General features: G+C 41.1%; 1 protein-coding gene across 2 annotated transcripts in view; it reads left to right on the top strand.

The window, feature by feature from the left end:
- Nucleotides 1–18,786, top strand: part of MEIS1 (Meis homeobox 1) — a 130,328-nt gene that overhangs the window by 55,101 nt on the left and 56,441 nt on the right. For both annotated transcript variants that reach the window (XM_058551075.1, XM_058551076.1), the window contains exon 8: nt 17,054–17,199. In XM_058551075.1, coding sequence (XP_058407058.1) covers nt 17,054–17,199 — 146 coding nt within the window. The remainder of the gene's footprint in view (nt 1–17,053; nt 17,200–18,786) is intronic.

Below are 18,786 nucleotides of genomic sequence, written 5' to 3'. Positions count from 1 at the left end.
AGGAGCTTACAGTCTACTGGGAATGACTGGCATATAAATAGGCCATGGAAGTACAGTGTGATACCAGCAAAAATCGTTTGCACGTAGAAAATGTGCTGACCCCTGTCTTGGAGGATCCTGGAAGTTCTCCTAAAGAAAGGGCATTTTTACAGTATTTCACGTTTTTCCAAGAGTTTTCACATATATAATCCTACTTGTTCCTCACGACACCCCTTTGAATCAGCTGGTTCCTTATTCCCACCAGCCCTGTGTGGATGCAGGGAGGGAGGCTCAGCAGAACTGAGTCGCTTCACAAAGGCTAGACAGATAGTGGCTGGTCTGGAACTTCAGTCCCGAGCTCCGGCCTGTGGGTCAGTCATGAGTGCATATGTGTGGGGAAGTGGGGGAACTTGGAAAGAGGAGAAATCGTGGCCTGAGGTTGTGAAATCACTGTTTGACCATCTGGGAATTTGCCCCAGATCCACTGCAAAGTTTAGGAAGACCTGGAACGATCATTCCACATTCAAATAACCTAGGCATAGCTTCTAAACACCCACTTTCCCATTTTTTTTCTTACATAAGGAAAACAAGCAAGTATAGAAGAGAAGCAATTAACATGATCACTCAGATCAGCTTTCGGAATTTTGGTTTTCATCCTTTCTTTTGTGATACGTGGCCGAAAATAGTAATAATTCATGCCTTGAAAGTTTTTAAGCTTCTCTGATGGAGATCATCTTTCCATACTATGACTCTTTTAAAGTTATGTATTTTTTAACCTGATCATCCTCGGGTCTTTTGACCATAGAGAAGACAGATATTTAGCGTGGGGCCCCCGGTGACCCACCATTCAACTTTCCATTCTTTCTGCTCAGACCAGACTGTGCCAGCAGCTGTTCTTTCCTTTGGTTTTCTCTATTACCTGAGAGGGAACTTGTTGCCCCAAATATTGCAGAGATGCCTGACCTATGGAGAGTTACTTTGGAGAGGTTTCTAGAAGGAAGAATTCCTTGGGTCCGAATGAGACGCTAAGAGGACGGCTGTGTTTTCCTACACCCCTTTTGGTAGCAGATATGGAAATCACTCTCACAGACCATCTGGATTTCAGTGATGCGATTTGGGGCTGTTTCCGGTTTGGCATGCCAGATGAGACGAAGGCAGGACACACTGAGGCTTAGAAGCCATGCTACAATCTCTGGGCAGCAAGAGAAGGCCTGGGCAGGCAGGGTGGGAACATCCCTGTTATTAAGAGGAATGAGGGCTTGGGGCACTTAACCTGGATACAGAAGCTGGCCTCTGTGCAAGCAGCTGGGTGGTCCAAGAGACAGCGTCCAAAGGGTGTAGCAAGTTCAGGCCTGGCATTGCAGGATGCCCAGTCTGATAGGTGGGGCCAGCAATAAGGAATTCTAGGGCGCAGGCCAACTCAGAAGTCAGGCAGGGCTGGGACTGGCTTTTTGAAGTCTGTTTTCGAGGGAGAGGATCCCCTCCAGCTGGCAGTTCATAGGAGCAGTGTTCAGCCCTGGGGAAGAAGGCTGGCAGGGGCTGGGGGAGGGGAGGAGAATAGAGAGGCCCGGCCAGCTTGTGGTTGTGGTCATTAGGAGCACAGATGACCAGGAGCAGAGTCAGGACTCAAGAGACATGCCCATGCTGGGACCGTGTCTGCACGAGGAGGTGGTGGTAGGTAGGGTGATTTACGCTAATGGTCAGCAGTGGCTCCTGTGAATCTAGATCCAGGGGAATGTCACAGGGAGGAGGCGACTCTGACTTTTCCAGTCTTCGTGGGACGATTGTCTCGGAAACCGAGGGGGGCCTGGGTCCTAGGTAGAGTTTCTGCAGAAGCAGCTGCAGGAGCGCAGGAGGAGGCAAGAAGACGTTAGAGAAAAGAGGCGGTGCAGGGTGCTGTACAGAGCCACACACTTTCTCTGCGAAGGAAGATTCTCCCTTTTGTGGATGAGGACCGTTCTCGGGTTCTGCTACTCCCTTCTCGCCGCAGGTAGATTTCAGATAAGCGCGTAGGTGACGTCATCCCTGAAAACCGCAGGGACTGGAACGCTGCTCCCCCTTGGGCAGGGGGAGCAGCGCGAGTGTCCTCCGCTCCGGGCTGGTGTTTCGTGCGGCAACCTTGTTTGTGTTTCCGTATCCCTCCCGGAGGGGCGACTTTCCTCTCTCTGATACATAAATGGTGAGAGAAAATAAACTCCCGTGAGTGAGCTTGCGGTCAGTCTCGCTTCCGCTTTTCCTCCGTGGTTGAGCTGCCCGGCCCTGCCTGCGCGGTGTGAACTTCCCAATTTCATCGAGTGCACGCGGTGTCCAGAGAGGACTGTTTCCTCCCAACTTTCCTACTAGCAGAACTTCAGATTCGTGACGTGCAGAGACGCTTGAAAGCCATTGTGCGATGCTGGAAAATGTGTGCTTTGTAGTTCTCTATGCCCCTGTCATTTCATAGGTGACCGCGCCTATGCCCTGAGAACAGGAGGGGGCCTCTGTTGGCTGTGCTCCAGCCAGCTCAGGACGCCCCTCTGCCCTCTGATAGCTGGGTCCTCACTTCCACCCCTTACATGGAGTCTTTTCTATATGATTTTCTCCTTTAGTTTTTGGAGGCACATTCAGGAAAATTGCCTCACTTTTTTGTAATGTAGCTATTTTTGACATCCTCTCACTCTTGGATACTTTGTCTGGATCCATAAATACTTGGTATTTGTTTTCTTCCTTGTGTATTTCAGTGGTTTTCATCTTTAACCTACCATTGTCTTTGACTAAGGCACACTCTCATGCATGCTTGGGTGTCTCTTTCTTCTTGTTTTTTTTCTTCTTTTTTTTTTTTTTTGTGAGAAAGATCAGCCCTGAGCTAACATCCATGCTAATCCCCCTCTTTTTGCTGAGGAAGACTGGCTCTGAGCTAACATCTATTGCCAATCCTCCTCCTTCTCCCCCGCCCCAAAGCCTCAGTAGATAGTTGTATGTCATAGTTGCACGTCCTTCTAGTTGCTGTATGTGGGACACGGCCTCAGCATGGCCAGAGAAGCGGTGCGTCGGTGTGCGCCCGGGATCCCAACTGGGCCGCCAGTAGCGGAGCGCACGCACTTAACAGCTAAGACACGGGGCCGGCCCTCTCTTTCTTCTTTGACTTCAGTAGAAAGAATACGATTCAGGAAACCGAAGCCCACCTTATGGGTCAGGCTTTGGGGTGGCTGTGGACAGCATACGGCAATGAGAAAAGATGCTGTTGCTGCCCTGGAACATCTTTCTAGAGGTTAAAGAAATGCACCTTGATTGTTATCTAATCAAATGGGGTTAAGTAGAGAGAGTCGTTCTAGAATGGTTAGGAGTTTAGCTTTGAGTGAGATCTGGGTTCATATCCACAAGGAGCTCTATTTCCTTATCTGTAGAGCAGCCTGTTTCCTTTTCTGTGCATTAGGGCTATTGCAAAGATGACATAATTCAGAAAAGCACTCAATAGGGTACATATTCTCTGTGCAGCCCATAATCTTTCTCTTGGCTACTAAAACAGTCTGAAAAAAAATCATAACAAGTGAAGGTTTTTTAAATACAGAGATATTGATGTTTTTTTTACCTCGATAACAAATTTAACTTTAACTTCTAAGGTTTTTGCGAGGATTAATTGATCAAAAATAAAGGCCAAAGACAGTTTCAAGTATCTAGTAAGTTCTCGATAAATGTTAGTTTTTATTATTACTGTTATTCTTACTATCTAGATAGGAGATGGACTATGATAGAAAATTGGCCCTGTTTTTCTATAGTGCATCTCACTTTTCCTAGACCTTAAAGATACTTTCTTAAATGGTAGAAATTTTTTCCATATTTGTAAATCAAAAACAAAAATCTTTGCTATTAACAACTGCCATGGAAATATTGTTTAGAGAGCAGAGGACAAGTTATTATGAATTACCCTATTTTGTGTGGGAAATGAGAACTTGTATTAATAAAGATTGTTTCCAGCATATCACCATCCACTGATGGGCTGCCGGCTTTATCTGATAGGACTGTTCCGGCAGCACCGCCCGCCTTTTTTACTCTGAAGCACACAAAGTTTCAAGTTACTCCACGGCTCTTTGGGGAAAAAAAGAAAAGGAAAAATAAAAATGTTATGCGATACTAGAGGAGTGGGTGTATATATCTTGGAAAAGTTTGGCTCCCAGAAATGAGAATGAGATGGAGGAGATGAGGAGAGAGGACAAGAGTGGCAATGACTGTTTTTCTGCTTTGACTGAGGGGTTCAGGATAAATGTCCCCTTGCTCAGAGAAAGTCCTCAATAGCAAAATAGCCACAAGAACTAACATTCGCTGAGCAAAGCCACCGCCGCTAGGTGATGTGTTAAACATTTTATGCGGCTTATTTTATTTAATCTACCCAGTAACTCTAAGATGTAAGTACTATTACTATGCTCCTTTTTTCCAGAGGGGTGAAAGACAGGCTTGGAGAGGTTAAATAGGGTCACACAGCTATCAAGTGGTGAAGATGGGATTTACATGAACCTAGACAATCTGACTCCAGAGGCTAAATTCTCTTATAATACCTCCGACCAGGAGGCGAGAAGGTGCTGAGGAGGTACAGGAGGAGAGAAGGCTGGAGCACCAACAGAAAGAAGAGTCACAGGGGAAGACATCCTGGCTTGTTCTGACACTTCAGTTAGTTCTAGAGACATCAGTGAGGTTGGGTGCTCAAAATCAGGTCCTCATTTTGAGCACCTGAACAGCCTTTTCCCCATCCTTGTCCGGTGGGCACAGGTACAGTCTTCCCTGTGCAAAGTGATGAGAGATTGTCCCATCTTCCACTTTAACTAGGCATTCGTGTGCACCCAACACTTTCTAGCTTTGTTTGCTCATAGAAGATCCTCCAGAATCTTGCTAAGACACACAGTGTGGTCCTTGGGAGCCCCTGGGAGCTTGTTAGAAATGCAGAATCTCAGGCTCCTCCCCTCTGAATCTGAAACTGCATTTTCACAAGATCTCTGGTGCTTCACATGCACCTTCAAGTTGGAGCAGCACTGCTTTAGAAAGTGAGTTTTTTCTTTATTATGCCCACCAGAGTCAAGTCACCACTTTTGAAGTGTGCTTATTTTGAACGGCAAGCAGCTGTCCCTAATTAACTGAGTGACTGGGATGTGTGGCACAACAAATCTACAAAAGAATTGGAGCCTTGGACAATCAGAGGAGAGAAAGTTAGGTGTAGTAATTCTCAAGCCTTGTCTTTCAGAAACTCTTGGATTTTTGGAAGGCTTTACAATAAGAGAATAATAAGCCTATAAGTTTTTTTATCCCAACTTCTTTCTTGCCCATTTTTCTTCTAACTATGCTTAATATCTCCTCATTCTCCCTAAAGACTTGCTAATCTACATTTCACAATGTTCATTTTCCTTTTATGCAAAGAAATCTGTCTGTACCGAATATCCTCTCTTTTATCCCCCATGACCCTTGGCATTTTCTCTCGCTCCAACTTCTACCTTACCCCAGGAGGTGGGTCCCACTCTCTCATCCTCCATGCCCCACCTTCAGCTGCCTTGTCGCCCTTCCTGCACACAACATGACCTTCCCTCACACCTCCTTGTGGACTGAGAGCAGAAGAAAGGACGTCAGTAGGGGATGAAGAGGAGAGTGCCTGTGAGTGCCTTGAAAGAAGATCACCAGGAAGCCAGGGAGAGGCAGAGGAGGGACTGGTGCCCCATGGTTAACCAGCTCATAAGGCTCATTGCGAAGACGCTGCTCCATCCAGCCACACAGATCAGTGAAGGGAGAGCAACCATGTGAAAAGAGTTTCTATAGAAAGTAGATATGTTATCCCGGTTTATCTGGTGTCATTCAAGAATGATGTGGTACAGATGATCAGAATCCTACTTTTTTAAATATTAGAAAGTTTAGGGGCATTTTCTATGAAAATGTTTCCAGACTACATATACACTCTATCATATCTGATTATAACAAACTTTGAAAAAAATAAAGTCGGTAGATCCATGAGTTATGGCACTGCACTATATATATTTTTCTTTACACAACCTCTTTAGCTTTTTCCCTGGGCTAAAGGGCCGTAGTGTGCTATGCTTCTTCGGTTCTTATTTTTTGCCTCTTTATCATCTTATATTTTTACAAAGCTCTCAGCCTACAAACTATGAGGCAGGAAACCAGATGAGCAAACTTTTGAAAACTAGATCTGAAATAAACAGAACAACTCTCCGATTAAGGGACTTATGGTCATTTCTCTGTAGAAAGTATATGAGCTTTACCACATATAATCTGTGGTTCTAATCCAGTGTTCTGATTTTAATCATCTTGGAGCTTTAAAAATCACTAATGCTGGGATCTCACCCACTCGAATACTAATTTCATTGGTCTTGGGGACAGTGTAGGCATCAGCATTTGTAAAAGCTACCACGTGATTCTATGCATAGCCAGAGTTGAGAACCATTATGTCTACTCTGCGTGTCAGAAACTTTTTTTAATCCTACTTTTCAAGTATAGTCTATAAAATTGAGTTTGTTGAAGTGACCTCTTTGATAAATGTTATCCTGTCTGTGTAAAAGTGTGTGTATATACATACGTATATACATAGATAATATACACATACACATAGAGTATATAGAAATTTAAAAATGAATTATATGGCAAGCTTTTGAAGATATCACAAAAATAAATGGAGTGTGTATGTGTGTGTGTCTGCCTGTATATATCTCCTATCTGCCTATAAGATCTCACGTGTGGCATTTGTTTTTGTATTTTTACTAAAAAAAAATTATTTTTTTGTGGTTATATAGAACTTTGTGACCATTCATAAATATATGATTTATATATTTTGAGAATAATATTTCAAGCAATGAATTTGTCATGCATTACTAAATAACATTAAAAAATAGGCAAAGTACTGGTTCCTAAAATGCTTTCTGAGATGTTGATTGAAAACAAAAGTTTATGACTTTTGCACTGTTTTAGCTTTGCAATTGAAGTGTATTTTCTTTTTCTTAGAACAAGGTTGGGGGATTTCCATCTTGTTTCACTGTTAGTATAAATACATCGATTTCAGTAGTATCTTGCAGTGCACTCATATCCTGAAGTTTCTAAGACTTCATTAAGAAGTTATGCTGTTTTTGCAGGGATTTTCCATGGTGTTTAGTTGTAAAAAAAAAAAAAAATGCTGAATGGATGAAAAATGAGTAAAATCTGTGTTGTTTTTTTTTCCTTTGCTATTCATCGTTTCTGTTTGTCCTCTGTGTGTAGGCAACTAATTTACTGTTGTCCCCCGAGGGGAATTCAAGTCAAAAAGTCATACTGAATTACTAGAAAAAGGTATTCCTATCTCAGAAGAACAAAGTACAATGATTCAAGGAATAAAACTTGGAAAATTTATCTGATTTCTAGGTGTACATTCTGTCTGTCTACGGTACTCTACTTGTACGAGCACTTACATAAAATAAATCTTAAGTAAACTATAAATATGAACACTGACTGACTTTGACTGACAATTCTTACTTTCCATGGATTTAGAAAATCCAGTTTCTTCCTCTCATCCCATCAACTGCACATTAAAAATTTTTTTGAATTCTATAAAAATCCAGTAAATATTTTCATTCTGGGTCTCAGTTACTCAGTTAGGTTCTTTTCATATTTTTCACCCAGTTATGTTTTATGCATTATTTGTGTTGACAGCGAAGAATCATGAAGTGATAGAAGTTTAATAGAATGTATTATTTATAATAAAGAAGTTATTCCAAATTTATTTCAACAGGCTGGCAATCCTTGAGTTGTAAACACCCAAATTATATGAATGACCTACATATACACAAATGTTCAACCTAGATCTCTTAGTCCTATTCTCACTGCTTTACATCCACAGGATCTATTTACTGTCACCACAAATTCTGTGAAAAAACTTGGAATGTTCAGAAACACATGGCTTCCCAAATGTAGGCAGGGATAAACAGGGTGGGTTGGGTTGGGGATGGCAGGATGTAATGATAAGTTTAGAAACGGACACTGGGCTCTTCTGAAAGACTGGCATCTATTGATTTAAAAAAATCTTTCCCAACACAAGCTGTGTTTTTTTTAAAAACTTTACTTATTACTCTACCTGAAATTCTGCCATTTAAAGATTTTTTTGCATTAACAAATCTTCTTTTAAAAATGCCAACTCTTCTGGGAAGGTGAGGGGGACATCAGTTATTCATGCCTAGTCTGAATTCGTTCTTTCAGATTGCGTTCTACCTAAAGTCTGGCTCAGATTAACTAGACTGAAAGGCTGGTTATTTTGATTGTTGGGAGATGATGAGTGTGAATTCAGAGCAGGAAAAGAATAAGTGTAGGTGAGGTGACCACAGTGGGAGGCCAAGTGCCTCTACAAGGCATTGGCATCCTTGGAAACTTGAGGAGATGGAGCAGGGGAGAGAGACAAAAAAGGAAGGACTAAAGACAATTACACAGATTTTAATATTTTCCTAGGCTGACTCTGTGCACAGGAATATAAAAAGAAACTCATCTTCCTCTTTATTCTTGTGCTTTCTGACTTCATGCACCCAAGACTCAGAGGTTGATTAGAACTTGATTCACTTAATGAATTACTTTGCTTTGATGAGCAAGCCTTGGGACCTAACACCATTCATAATTTGCTTCTATGTGAAAATATGTTCGAATGTTCATAAAAGACCTGTTTACAAACTTCAGAATGTAATCTATGCCTAAATTAGGGTCTACCTGAATGGACTCATTGCTTTTCCTTTGTCCCTCATTCTCCAATCTTAGTTTGGAATTGGGGGATTTTTTAGGTTGAACTAGAAAGACACACCGGGGAATGAGGTTTTATTTAGTAAAACTTATGTAATATTAGGGCGTGCAATGGGGAGGAGACTGATGACACTGTGTTACAAAGAAATACCCGTATAGGTCATGACTCTTAGAACCCTAGGGATAAATGACCAAATCCTGACCATGGCCACAAGGCCCCACGTGAGCTTACTCCTCTTACCTTCCCAGCTTCATCTTGTCCTGCTTTCCCAGGTTTCAGTTCTGTGCTTTTGACACCTGGTGCCTTTATACCTGCTCTTCCTATGGCCTGCACTGCTTTCTCTGCCCTCTGCCCTTTTAGGCTGCCCGCTATACCTAGTTGACTTTTCTCCACCCTTCAGATTTCTGCTCCAGATCACTCCCACCCACTAAGTCAATTTCCTTTGTTTCACACACTCATAGATGTATATTTCTTTCTGATTGCATACAATTGTACATTTATTACTGTGATTATTTTGTTTAACATCTGTGCCCTCTAGCTGGAAAGCTTCATAGAAACAGAGACTCTTTCTGATGTTGTTCACCATTTGAGTCCCTAATAGTTTGCATAGTGTTGGAACATAGTAGGAATTCAATTTGTTAAATGAATGAATGAATGACAAGAGTGACTGCTTATGCAGAAGACCGTTGCATATACAGGGCTCAGTTTTAAATGCTACATTCTACTCTTCAGAAAAGGGGGCAGTATGTTTGTAGTAAGAGCTACTTTCTCCAGGCTCTGATTCTCCATTTCTCCTCTTAGGTTTCTGTGATGTCAGCAGTCCACGAAAGGGCAGAATAAAGCCGTGAGCTTGTTCCATAGGAGTTAACTATTAACAATTTGTGTCACCGTTTAACAAACCTAAATTCAACTAGAAAGGAAAAGCCTCATGGCAATTCTCTGTGAAACCAACCTTAGGACACATATCTAGACATTACTTTTAATAAGTGCCAATAATATGTTTAGTTAAAGTTTGTTTATTCTTAATTTTCTCCTCCAGTCTTCTTACTTCCATCTTTTCAATCAGTGCCATTGGTATGTCTATACCCTGGGGCTTTTGTTAAGCCCCTTCTAGAGCTTAGCACTGCCATCGCGGGTGCCAACATCGAACTCCTGATCTTGGTTTCCAAAGAAACCACCTCAAAATTTTCAGGAAAACCATGGGTGGTAAAATAAGATATATGAGAATATGCTTTCCTTTATTTTTTTTCTTTATCAACTGAGAATCCCTTTGAACTAAGAACAAGGAAATCTTAAACACCTAAGGATAAGAAGAGATACAAAAGAGAAGCTAAGTTCACAGAACTCTTATTAAAGTTAAACTTAGAAGGTAACCATTGGATTTAGACTGTTACATATTTGTACGTTGGCTTGAGATTTGGAGATATGTGAAGTCTATTGTGTTTCTCTTGAAAATGTGAAATAATACTTAAGGGGTTGTGTTACATTTTCATTTATCTTACAAAATCCTTTCTAAGGTCTCCTAGGATCCTCTGTCATGTCAATCCGTATGACAGTATCAGATACTAAGGTCCTCAGATAACCTGTGGCTGAAAAATTGCTGAGGCAGGAGTGGAGGAATGCCGGGGGACAGACTGATACAATGACTTGGCAAAACCAAGGAGAGCTAGAGTTCTAGAATTTTATATTTAGAGCCTTATGTATGAAGTGTGCATCTGGAGTCTGAGCGCTGGGTCAAATTGTCTGCTTAGACACAGTTGAGTTTCTCCACTAGGGTAAAACTGGGAGCTGTGTACAGGGCGTAGCATAATTAATTCTTTGGGAAAAAATACAGAAGGAAACAAATAACTTTTGCTTTATTTTTTAAAGTTGAACTCAAGAAAAATACACAAACAGCAAGAAATTTTAGTTAGGTAAATAGTTTTAAATTCTAATTGCAGGAAGTAGGGGTGTGTTTCTGAAGGGCAATGGCAGACGTTGTAAAGAATTTGGATACTTTCACTCTTGGTGCATCTTTGGTCTAAGATGAGCTTAAAGATTCCAAAGAAACTTCCCAGCTTTAGAGAATGTGTTTCTTTTATGTTTTCTTACAGTTGTTTATTGAGTTTCCTTGGTGAATATTTTTTGAGAGTTTAATTTAGGCGTGTATCAAAAAGAATTATAGCAGGTGGCGATTGAAACTATGGTTTTCTCCATGCAGTGGAAAAGATGCGTTCACGCATTCATTTAATAAGCAGTTGACAAGTTTATAACCTGGATACTGGGGTAACAACGGTTTGTTACAGCAGTTTGACCGATCTCCCTCTGACAGACCCTGTAATCGAGTCGAGGGGACATGTGTGGAAACCAACAGTCCTGGTAGAGCACAATGTGTGTTTGGATGGAGGAACATCAGGAGAAGAAAAATCACTCAGGATTAGGGAGGAGGAGGTCACTAATCAGCTGGAGTCCAGTAAATGCTTCTTATAGGAGACAGCAGTTGAGCTGAGCCTCAAAGTTCACCAAGGAATTTGGTACACTGTTGGGGGAGGGAAGGGAAGGATGCTACAGGGAAAGGGACAAGCAGAGAGAAACACAATGAGCATTGAGAGAGAGCAGTGTGTGAGGTGAGAACTCTTGTAGGCTCAGGACTCGGGTGGTCCGGTGAGTGCCAGTGCACACGGGGACTCAGCAGAAAATAGGCTGGAAATATGCCAGGGAGAGAGATTATGAAAGACCTTCCATGCCAGGCTAAAAAGTGTGACCTCTACCTGAAGGCAAAGGGTAGCCACAGAAGGATTTTAAGTGCCAGGGTTATATGATCAGATATGTGTTTTAGAAAAATCATTCTGGCAGCTATTATGCATTCTTAATGAAGACAAAACACCTCCTTCAAACCTCTGAAGTATTCTAGCTGGTTGCTGAGAAAGGGTTGTCTATAATTCTCACCATTTATCCTCTTAACATAACACAGAAACATTATCCCATCTGACTTCTAGTTGAGTAGACACAGCCATGATTTGGAGAAGTGGGTTTGGAGTAGTTTTCACGTTTTTCCTAGCAACCTGGACATCGGGCACACCCAGAGGCTCCACTACAAAGGCAACTTGACCTCTCCATACTGACGGGGTGTTTGCACCAGCAGCCACCAGGAAGACAGCAATGTTCTACGTACTATTTAAGGGGTGAAATGTCATGTTCTCTCATGTAGATGTGCTATGTGAGGAAAGAGAGGAGAGAAAAAAAGAAACCCTTAAATGTTGAGCTTCCTTTTTGTTGGCAATCAGAATATGCAACGATGTTCCTATTTGGGTGGAAATTTAGCCATCTTACAACATGAGCTATACATTCATACACACGCTTCTGAACTGACTTTTGACGACTATCAAGACATGGTAGAATCTACTCAATATGGAAAGACAAGATTATAAATGGCCTTGATTTTTGAGTCTAGGTACATTTTTTGGGACAGACACTCTATTCCTAAATGCTTGGAGAGGAGAAAAGTAAAGGTTAAGGAGAGAACATGGCCTGAAACTATGGAGTCTCAATACAAAATTGTAAATGAAGTAGTCTTGAAGCTGGGCTGGCTTCCAGCCTGGCTTCTAGCAAAACAAGAGGATCCACAACCTGACACGTACATTTACCCTGGCAGTTGAACGTTCATATCCCTAATTAGGAGTTTTGCCTCTATGGCATAAAGAACCCTCTGACAGACAACCCATTTTATTTATACCTGCTGGCGCACTGACACGGGAAGTTCCGATCAGTTGTGATGTAAATCTTAGGCGCTTTTTGGAGTTTTGTTTTTGCCTCACCCGAAACAGGTTTTTGGGAATGGCAGCCCTGGGGGGAGAGAGGGAGTTCGTAGGGAGAGAAAAATGGGAGCAGGGCTTTGACCTGCCGGAGAGGAGCCCCTGCTGACACGGTCAGTCTGACCCATTGAATGGCCTGAATACGATAAATGCGGCTTTATCCTGCCTTGAAAGGCACGAGATAGCCCAGTCTAACTGCCTGGGCATGCTTAAATAGGCGACTCGGGATGTTTGAGTTGAGCGTGTTTGAAATCTGAGCTCTCTGACAGCCTGGGAGCTGCCACAGGTCACCTGCCTTGCTCCACAGGGACAGGCCGAGGTCTCACAAGAAATTGTCCGTAGACGAACTGTAGTACAAATTCCTTTCTTTGTTGGTTGGCCTCTTTCACTAGACCATGGCCTATAAAATTTTGTAAAAACAATTCTTAAATATTATTTGAAAGGGCAAATGGCCCACGCTGAAAGGTTTGACAGTTTGACGTATAGTGCATGGTTTTGATAGCTCGGAAACTGAAAAGTGTGGCCAAGATTCTCCCCCTGCTTGTTAGAAACCTGGTGTTTTTAAAATAGTGTCTTGTTGCTGCACAGTTCCTCTGCTCCTAGCGATCTGACAGGCAATGAGTCTGCTTCAGTGATCTTAAATCCTCTTAGACTAATTTGTGGGGGAGCAGAAAAATAGCTAGCACCTTTGAATCCAGCGTCCAAAAAGCACAGAACCAGATATTGCCAATTAAGGGGCCATTCGGATAATCATATCAAAGCAGATCACTTTAGAGTCTTCTGATAACTCCAGAGCCAGTGCCTAGAGATATAGGAACCCAGACTTTCCCTTCAGTGAGGGGGAAAAAGGGATGTGAGTGGCCCGGCCTCATCAGAGCCGGGGAAGTCACAAGGAAGTGGATTTCTACATTAGAATGTTGCATAAATGCAGCCAGTCTGCGCTCAGCGCCCGTCGGCTGCTTCTGCATAGCCAAAGGCCATTTTCAGGAGCCTCTGGCCCCTCAGTCACTGGCCTGCTAGTTAATTGCCACACGGACTTCATGACACATGGGCAGATAATATGACATTTTCGGTTTCTGTCACTAGCAAACGCCACAACGTTGCTTGCACTAGTTGCTAAGAAGCTGTCAGAAACCATTAGCAATTGGCTCAAGTCGCCCTATGGCATTTCCTCATAGCATCAGCAAAACGAGCATAAATCACCCACCGGAGCCTACTGCTGTCCTAATGAGGCTGTAAGCTTGTTTATGGACTGGCATCATTTTTATGATTATTTCCACCTTTTCAGTTCGCCTTCATTTGGCGGCAGGAGAAGTCAGCTCCAGGAATGAAGTCACTGCTCACACTTTACAAATGTGGTTCAGAGCGGCTGCCTGCTGCCGTTTGGTCGGCCGGCGGTTCTCCAAGTTTGTTTAGTGATCTTAAAAATAAAAAAAGGAAATAAATCCTCCGGAGACCGCATCGAGGTGACTGTATCAAATTGCAGAGTGAATGGAAATGCGAAAGGTACAATCGACCATTTAGACATTCCTCTGAGGTTGAGATGTTTCAAAGATCAATTTTCAATTTTAGAAAGTGGAAGAGGTTAAACAATTTATTAAAATCTATGAAAGTGTTTGCTTTTAGAATCGTCTGTTTTATTATGCTCTTCTCCTTCCCCATCTTCTCCATTTCCCTAACTTGTGTCGGGAAGGAGCAAGGTTTATTGTTTTAGGCTTTTCTGAACATGCACCAGTATTTACACTGGATTGAAAGCATTTGCTTCCAATGAAAATCTTGTCTTAGATTACAACCCAGCAGTGTAATTTCCCTCCCAGATGGGAGTAGAGTAGCTGTATTTGCCTAAAAACAGTAGGAAGAACAAACTGTGCATTAAGCCAAGGCTGTTTTTGGCTTGAGCTAATGATGTAATAGAAACCTTTTATTCGGGAGAGGTCACTGCCAGGGACTGAAGGGGGTGATCTGGCTCCTGCTTGAAAGGTTTCTCCATTGTATCTACATAAGTCTTCACTTAAAAAATTCTGTTCCTAATGCTTCTGCTTTCATACAGCAGAAATAAACAGGAAAGGTTCTGGTGAGTGTTACACAAGGAATGCAGAAAGCCTTCCTCTCCTAATGGAGTATATAATTCAGGTGCCCTCAAGGCACACTTTCAGGAATTCTTTTGCCTGAGGTAATGGGAAGCTAAGGCTGCTTTAAGGCCTTGATTATCTATTGATGCACAAAGCTGGAAAAAAGTCATCTCCGCTGGATTATAGTAGATATTTCCATAAATTATCAATGAATTCTCTCCGAGGCAGGCACTAGGCATTGCCTGCTAAATTAATCTGAAGGGGTTTTGAGATGGATAGAAAGGCTATTTTTTTTTTAAGGTGGAAAACAATCATGGAGAGGTGGTGAAAAACTGTGTTGTTAGGTTAGGAGCTTTTCATTTTTAATCAGTGATCAAGTAATATGTTTCTTTTCCTGGGTTATCTTTTGCATATTGAAAGTGGATTAGCCCATTGAAATTTTAAATGCTGTTGAGTTGTTTTCTTTTCTCATGTTTCTTTAATGAATTGTTATTTTATATGGTGAATTGCTTCTCTGAATAAAAAGCCTCTTTAAATACTGGACTTTCAAAGAATTTATTAGTCAAATCCAAGGGGACACCTTATAAAACACTTGGTTATGAAAATAAAGAGCGTGGTGGGGTGTGGAAGGAGCATTCATTTAGGGATGTGGGTGTCTGGTCCAGCACAGGCCCACCGGTCCCATCCCACCTATGTGACCTTGGACAAGTCACCCAACAGGAACACGGGCACTTTCTTCCTTGATACGATGAGGGCTTTGTAATTGTGGGTCTCTACAATCTTTTCCAGTGAGAACACAGGTATGATTCTGTGGAACTTTAACAAAATACATAGATTTTAAATACGATAAAATGATGGATTTTAAATTGATAAAAAATTAAACTCAGAAAAGTTCTGCAAAAGTTTTGTATGTGTGGCCTATGCTGTAATCACAGCAGAAATATTGAAAATAGGCTGTTCCTCACCCAATAAAGTTTTTAAACTTTAACTTAGTACAAGTCAAGGCAATTTTGGCGCAATTTTATTTTGGGGGGCTAAGGGAAATCTCCTGAGGGAGCTGTTAAGAACAATTGGTTAATGGCAACATAACTACTGTAGATTAGACGGAAATAAGTGAAATCAAACCAGAGAATTCTTTTTGTATGTAGGATATTTAGGTAACAGAGATAAGGAATGCAGAAATTCATGAAGCGATGTAAATGAATCTGAGGCTAGTTCCAATGTACAGTCCCCGGGAATTTTGTCTTACCAAATTACCAGTTCTTTGGGCCATGTAGTCTGTTCTCCAATGACTTACATGACCCAGTGAATGTGCTCTCAGGGACATTTGTCACCTCATTGCTAAGCCTTGCTACTATAGCTCTTCTTTCTGGATCCAGATCAAACTTCTAAAAGCCAGTAGCTTCCACGAGAGCTGGGGCACCAGATGGAGAAGTGTTTGACAGAAGCTAAGCTGCTTTTTAGTGTAGTGAGTTTCCCCCATGTTGTTTTTCCTTTTGACTTTTTTGCCAAAACACAAAGAGCTTACTTTCCATTTGTATCTTATGACTTATTTTGGATCCTGTGATTATATGGGCTGAAATTTCATTTTTTGTCTTGTTAAATATGGCATTGTAAAGAAACATTACATTTTTTATTTTATTGTGTCACAGAGCCAAAATATTTTCTAGAAGATGTGACTTAAATGTTATACCAAAAATCAGTGGAAAAATAGGATTCAATATACAGGAATGTATAGGCAGGTGATATTTCAGTGAGAAAAATTTAAATCTAGAAGAAATTTTAGAAACTGTCTGGATTATTAGGGTAATACAATTCTAACTGACTGTTAATTTAACATCCCTTTATTTGATTTAAATAGTAATTGTTTTCTAATTAAAAAACTATTTCGGGAGTTTTTCCCTTACTAAATTTGGTGCTCTCTTTCTATGACAAGAGAGATTACATCCTATTTGAAGCATTCCTATGTCAAACTGCTTATATGATGGATTACCTACATTTCCATGGCCTACTTTAGTCTTAAGATAGATCACTTGTGGAAATAGTTGATATCTTACATACATCTTCTCACAAGTTGACATCAATGACTGTATGTGGGATTTGAATACCCAGGCAGGGACAGCACCTCTGCTAATGGCTGCCACCATATTTAACTCCTCAGTAGGAATTGCACTTAACACATCTGAGCTATACGCAGCTGAATAATTACCATCACAACAAAGCAACGAAAGAGATTGGATAGTTTCCTCCATTCCCTTTGACCTTTCACACTGTTCTTTAGAAGAAGTTCCTTAGATTTGACTACTTTTGAGCCTAGGCCTTGTTCTTTCTCTTTGTCTTAAAAAAAAAAAAAAAGTAGCAAATAAAGACTATTAATCATTTATATTGCTCTTTTGGTTTTGTTTATATCCAAAGGCATTCTATTTGAATAAAGCGTGTCAAGGTAGCATCAGTCAAAATTTGATTCACTATGTTTGCAGGTGATGGCTTGGACAACAGTGTAGCTTCCCCCAGCACAGGTGACGATGATGATCCAGATAAGGACAAAAAGCGTCACAAAAAGCGTGGCATCTTTCCCAAAGTAGCCACAAATATCATGAGGGCGTGGCTGTTCCAGCATCTAACAGTAAGTGGATTCTAAATGACATATGTAAACTAAATATGGACAATGAACCAGTTTTGATAGAAAAAAAAAGGAGGGAAAAATGATCCCTCTGGACTTGAAATATTTCATAAATCACTGTGTTCCCAAAATTTTTACAAAAGTGTTAGCACTTGTTTCCTAGATTCGTACCCCAAATGAGGAGTTTTATTTGAAGTTCGATATTGTAATTTTGTTAATTTTCATACGTTATAAAGTTTAGGAGTTCATGTGCACTTGACTTTAAGTATATATGTTAATGATGTTGCTTTTGTCAGTGTGACTCTTAAGTGCTTAGAACCAGCTCCCGCTAAGAAGAAAGTAAGACAAACTCAAGAGAGAAGGACTTAATTTCTTCTAATGCTTTAGCAGACCTTTATAGCGAATGGTCCACAAAAAGTGAAATCTTGTCGCAATGGCAAGATGCTCACGTAATTTGCTTTTCAGTGGTTTGAATGCACTGGCTGCCATTACAAAACGTTCATCTGAGTCAGAGCTGTCCAGTGAAAGTTGTCCCCGTATTTAGAACTGTAAAGGAAAACAGCAATATAAAGTCAGCTCTTCCTGTGCAGTCCCCTGTGACTTTTCAAGCAGAGTAACAGTTTATATTGTCTGTGTGTGTATTGCTGTTTTCACTGCAGGAATTCTCCTGGAGATGTGAAACTGCAGATGTGGGGCTTTATGCCACCGAGGGATTTGTTTTGTTTGGTTATTATTCTGAATGAATTTCATGTTCAAAATATTTACAATCATAATATTTTGGTGGATATTTTTGTAAGTGCATACTGACTTAATGACATCTAAGGAAGAAGACAAAATGAAAATTTATGGGTAAAATAATAGTTTAAAAATCAGCAAAATTGTTGACCAGGGGGACTGTCAGGATTGGGGACAAGGATGCATTTAGACAGGTAGTAGCATAATCCAGCCTAAGATGAATGAATGTTAGAAATCTTGGCTTTTTAAAAAATGTCAGGAGCAAGCCTTTTATGTTACTACTTTTAGCATAGTTTGCTTTTCTTAAAGTCATTTCTTTTTCTTAAGTATCAAAGTTAATTCTGCATTGTCATGAATGTGTCCAGACCTGTTGACCTTCACACCCTTGCCTACTCTCAAAGCCATGTTCCTCAGTGACTTGTACTGATATAGGGAGATAACAGAGGATGTCCAGGGCCATGCTGGTCCTGCTCCTCTGGATAGAGACTGTGCCTCCCATAACACTCGATGGTATAAATTAATCCAGATTTTTCAGTGTCCATGAATAAAATAAAAACTGAGAGCAGCAGGAGTCACTAAAGAAACAGTTCCCTCCCTTCTCTTCTTCCCATGTTGATTCCAAACAGTACCTAGACTATGCTGATGGTTTTGGAATCAGCTTTGGAGGTTGGTTAGTGCTGGTAGGTAGTTGATTTAGATTGTTTAGCTGATTTTAACATCATGTTAGGTTTGCCTAAAACCTGATTGGGTGCCATTACTTATCTGACATTTGGTGCATAGATGTGGGGATAGTTTGAGACCTGCCTTGTGCAAGTTTGCTACTGAGGATCTCCAACCACTACTGAAGGGGAGGGG

The sequence above is a fragment of the Diceros bicornis genome, chromosome 12 (assembly GCF_020826845.1).
Source record: "Diceros bicornis minor isolate mBicDic1 chromosome 12, mDicBic1.mat.cur, whole genome shotgun sequence".
NCBI lineage: Eukaryota > Metazoa > Chordata > Mammalia > Perissodactyla > Rhinocerotidae > Diceros > Diceros bicornis.
Note: the sequence above shows the minus strand (reverse complement) of the source record. Positions and strands in the feature narration are given on the sequence as shown.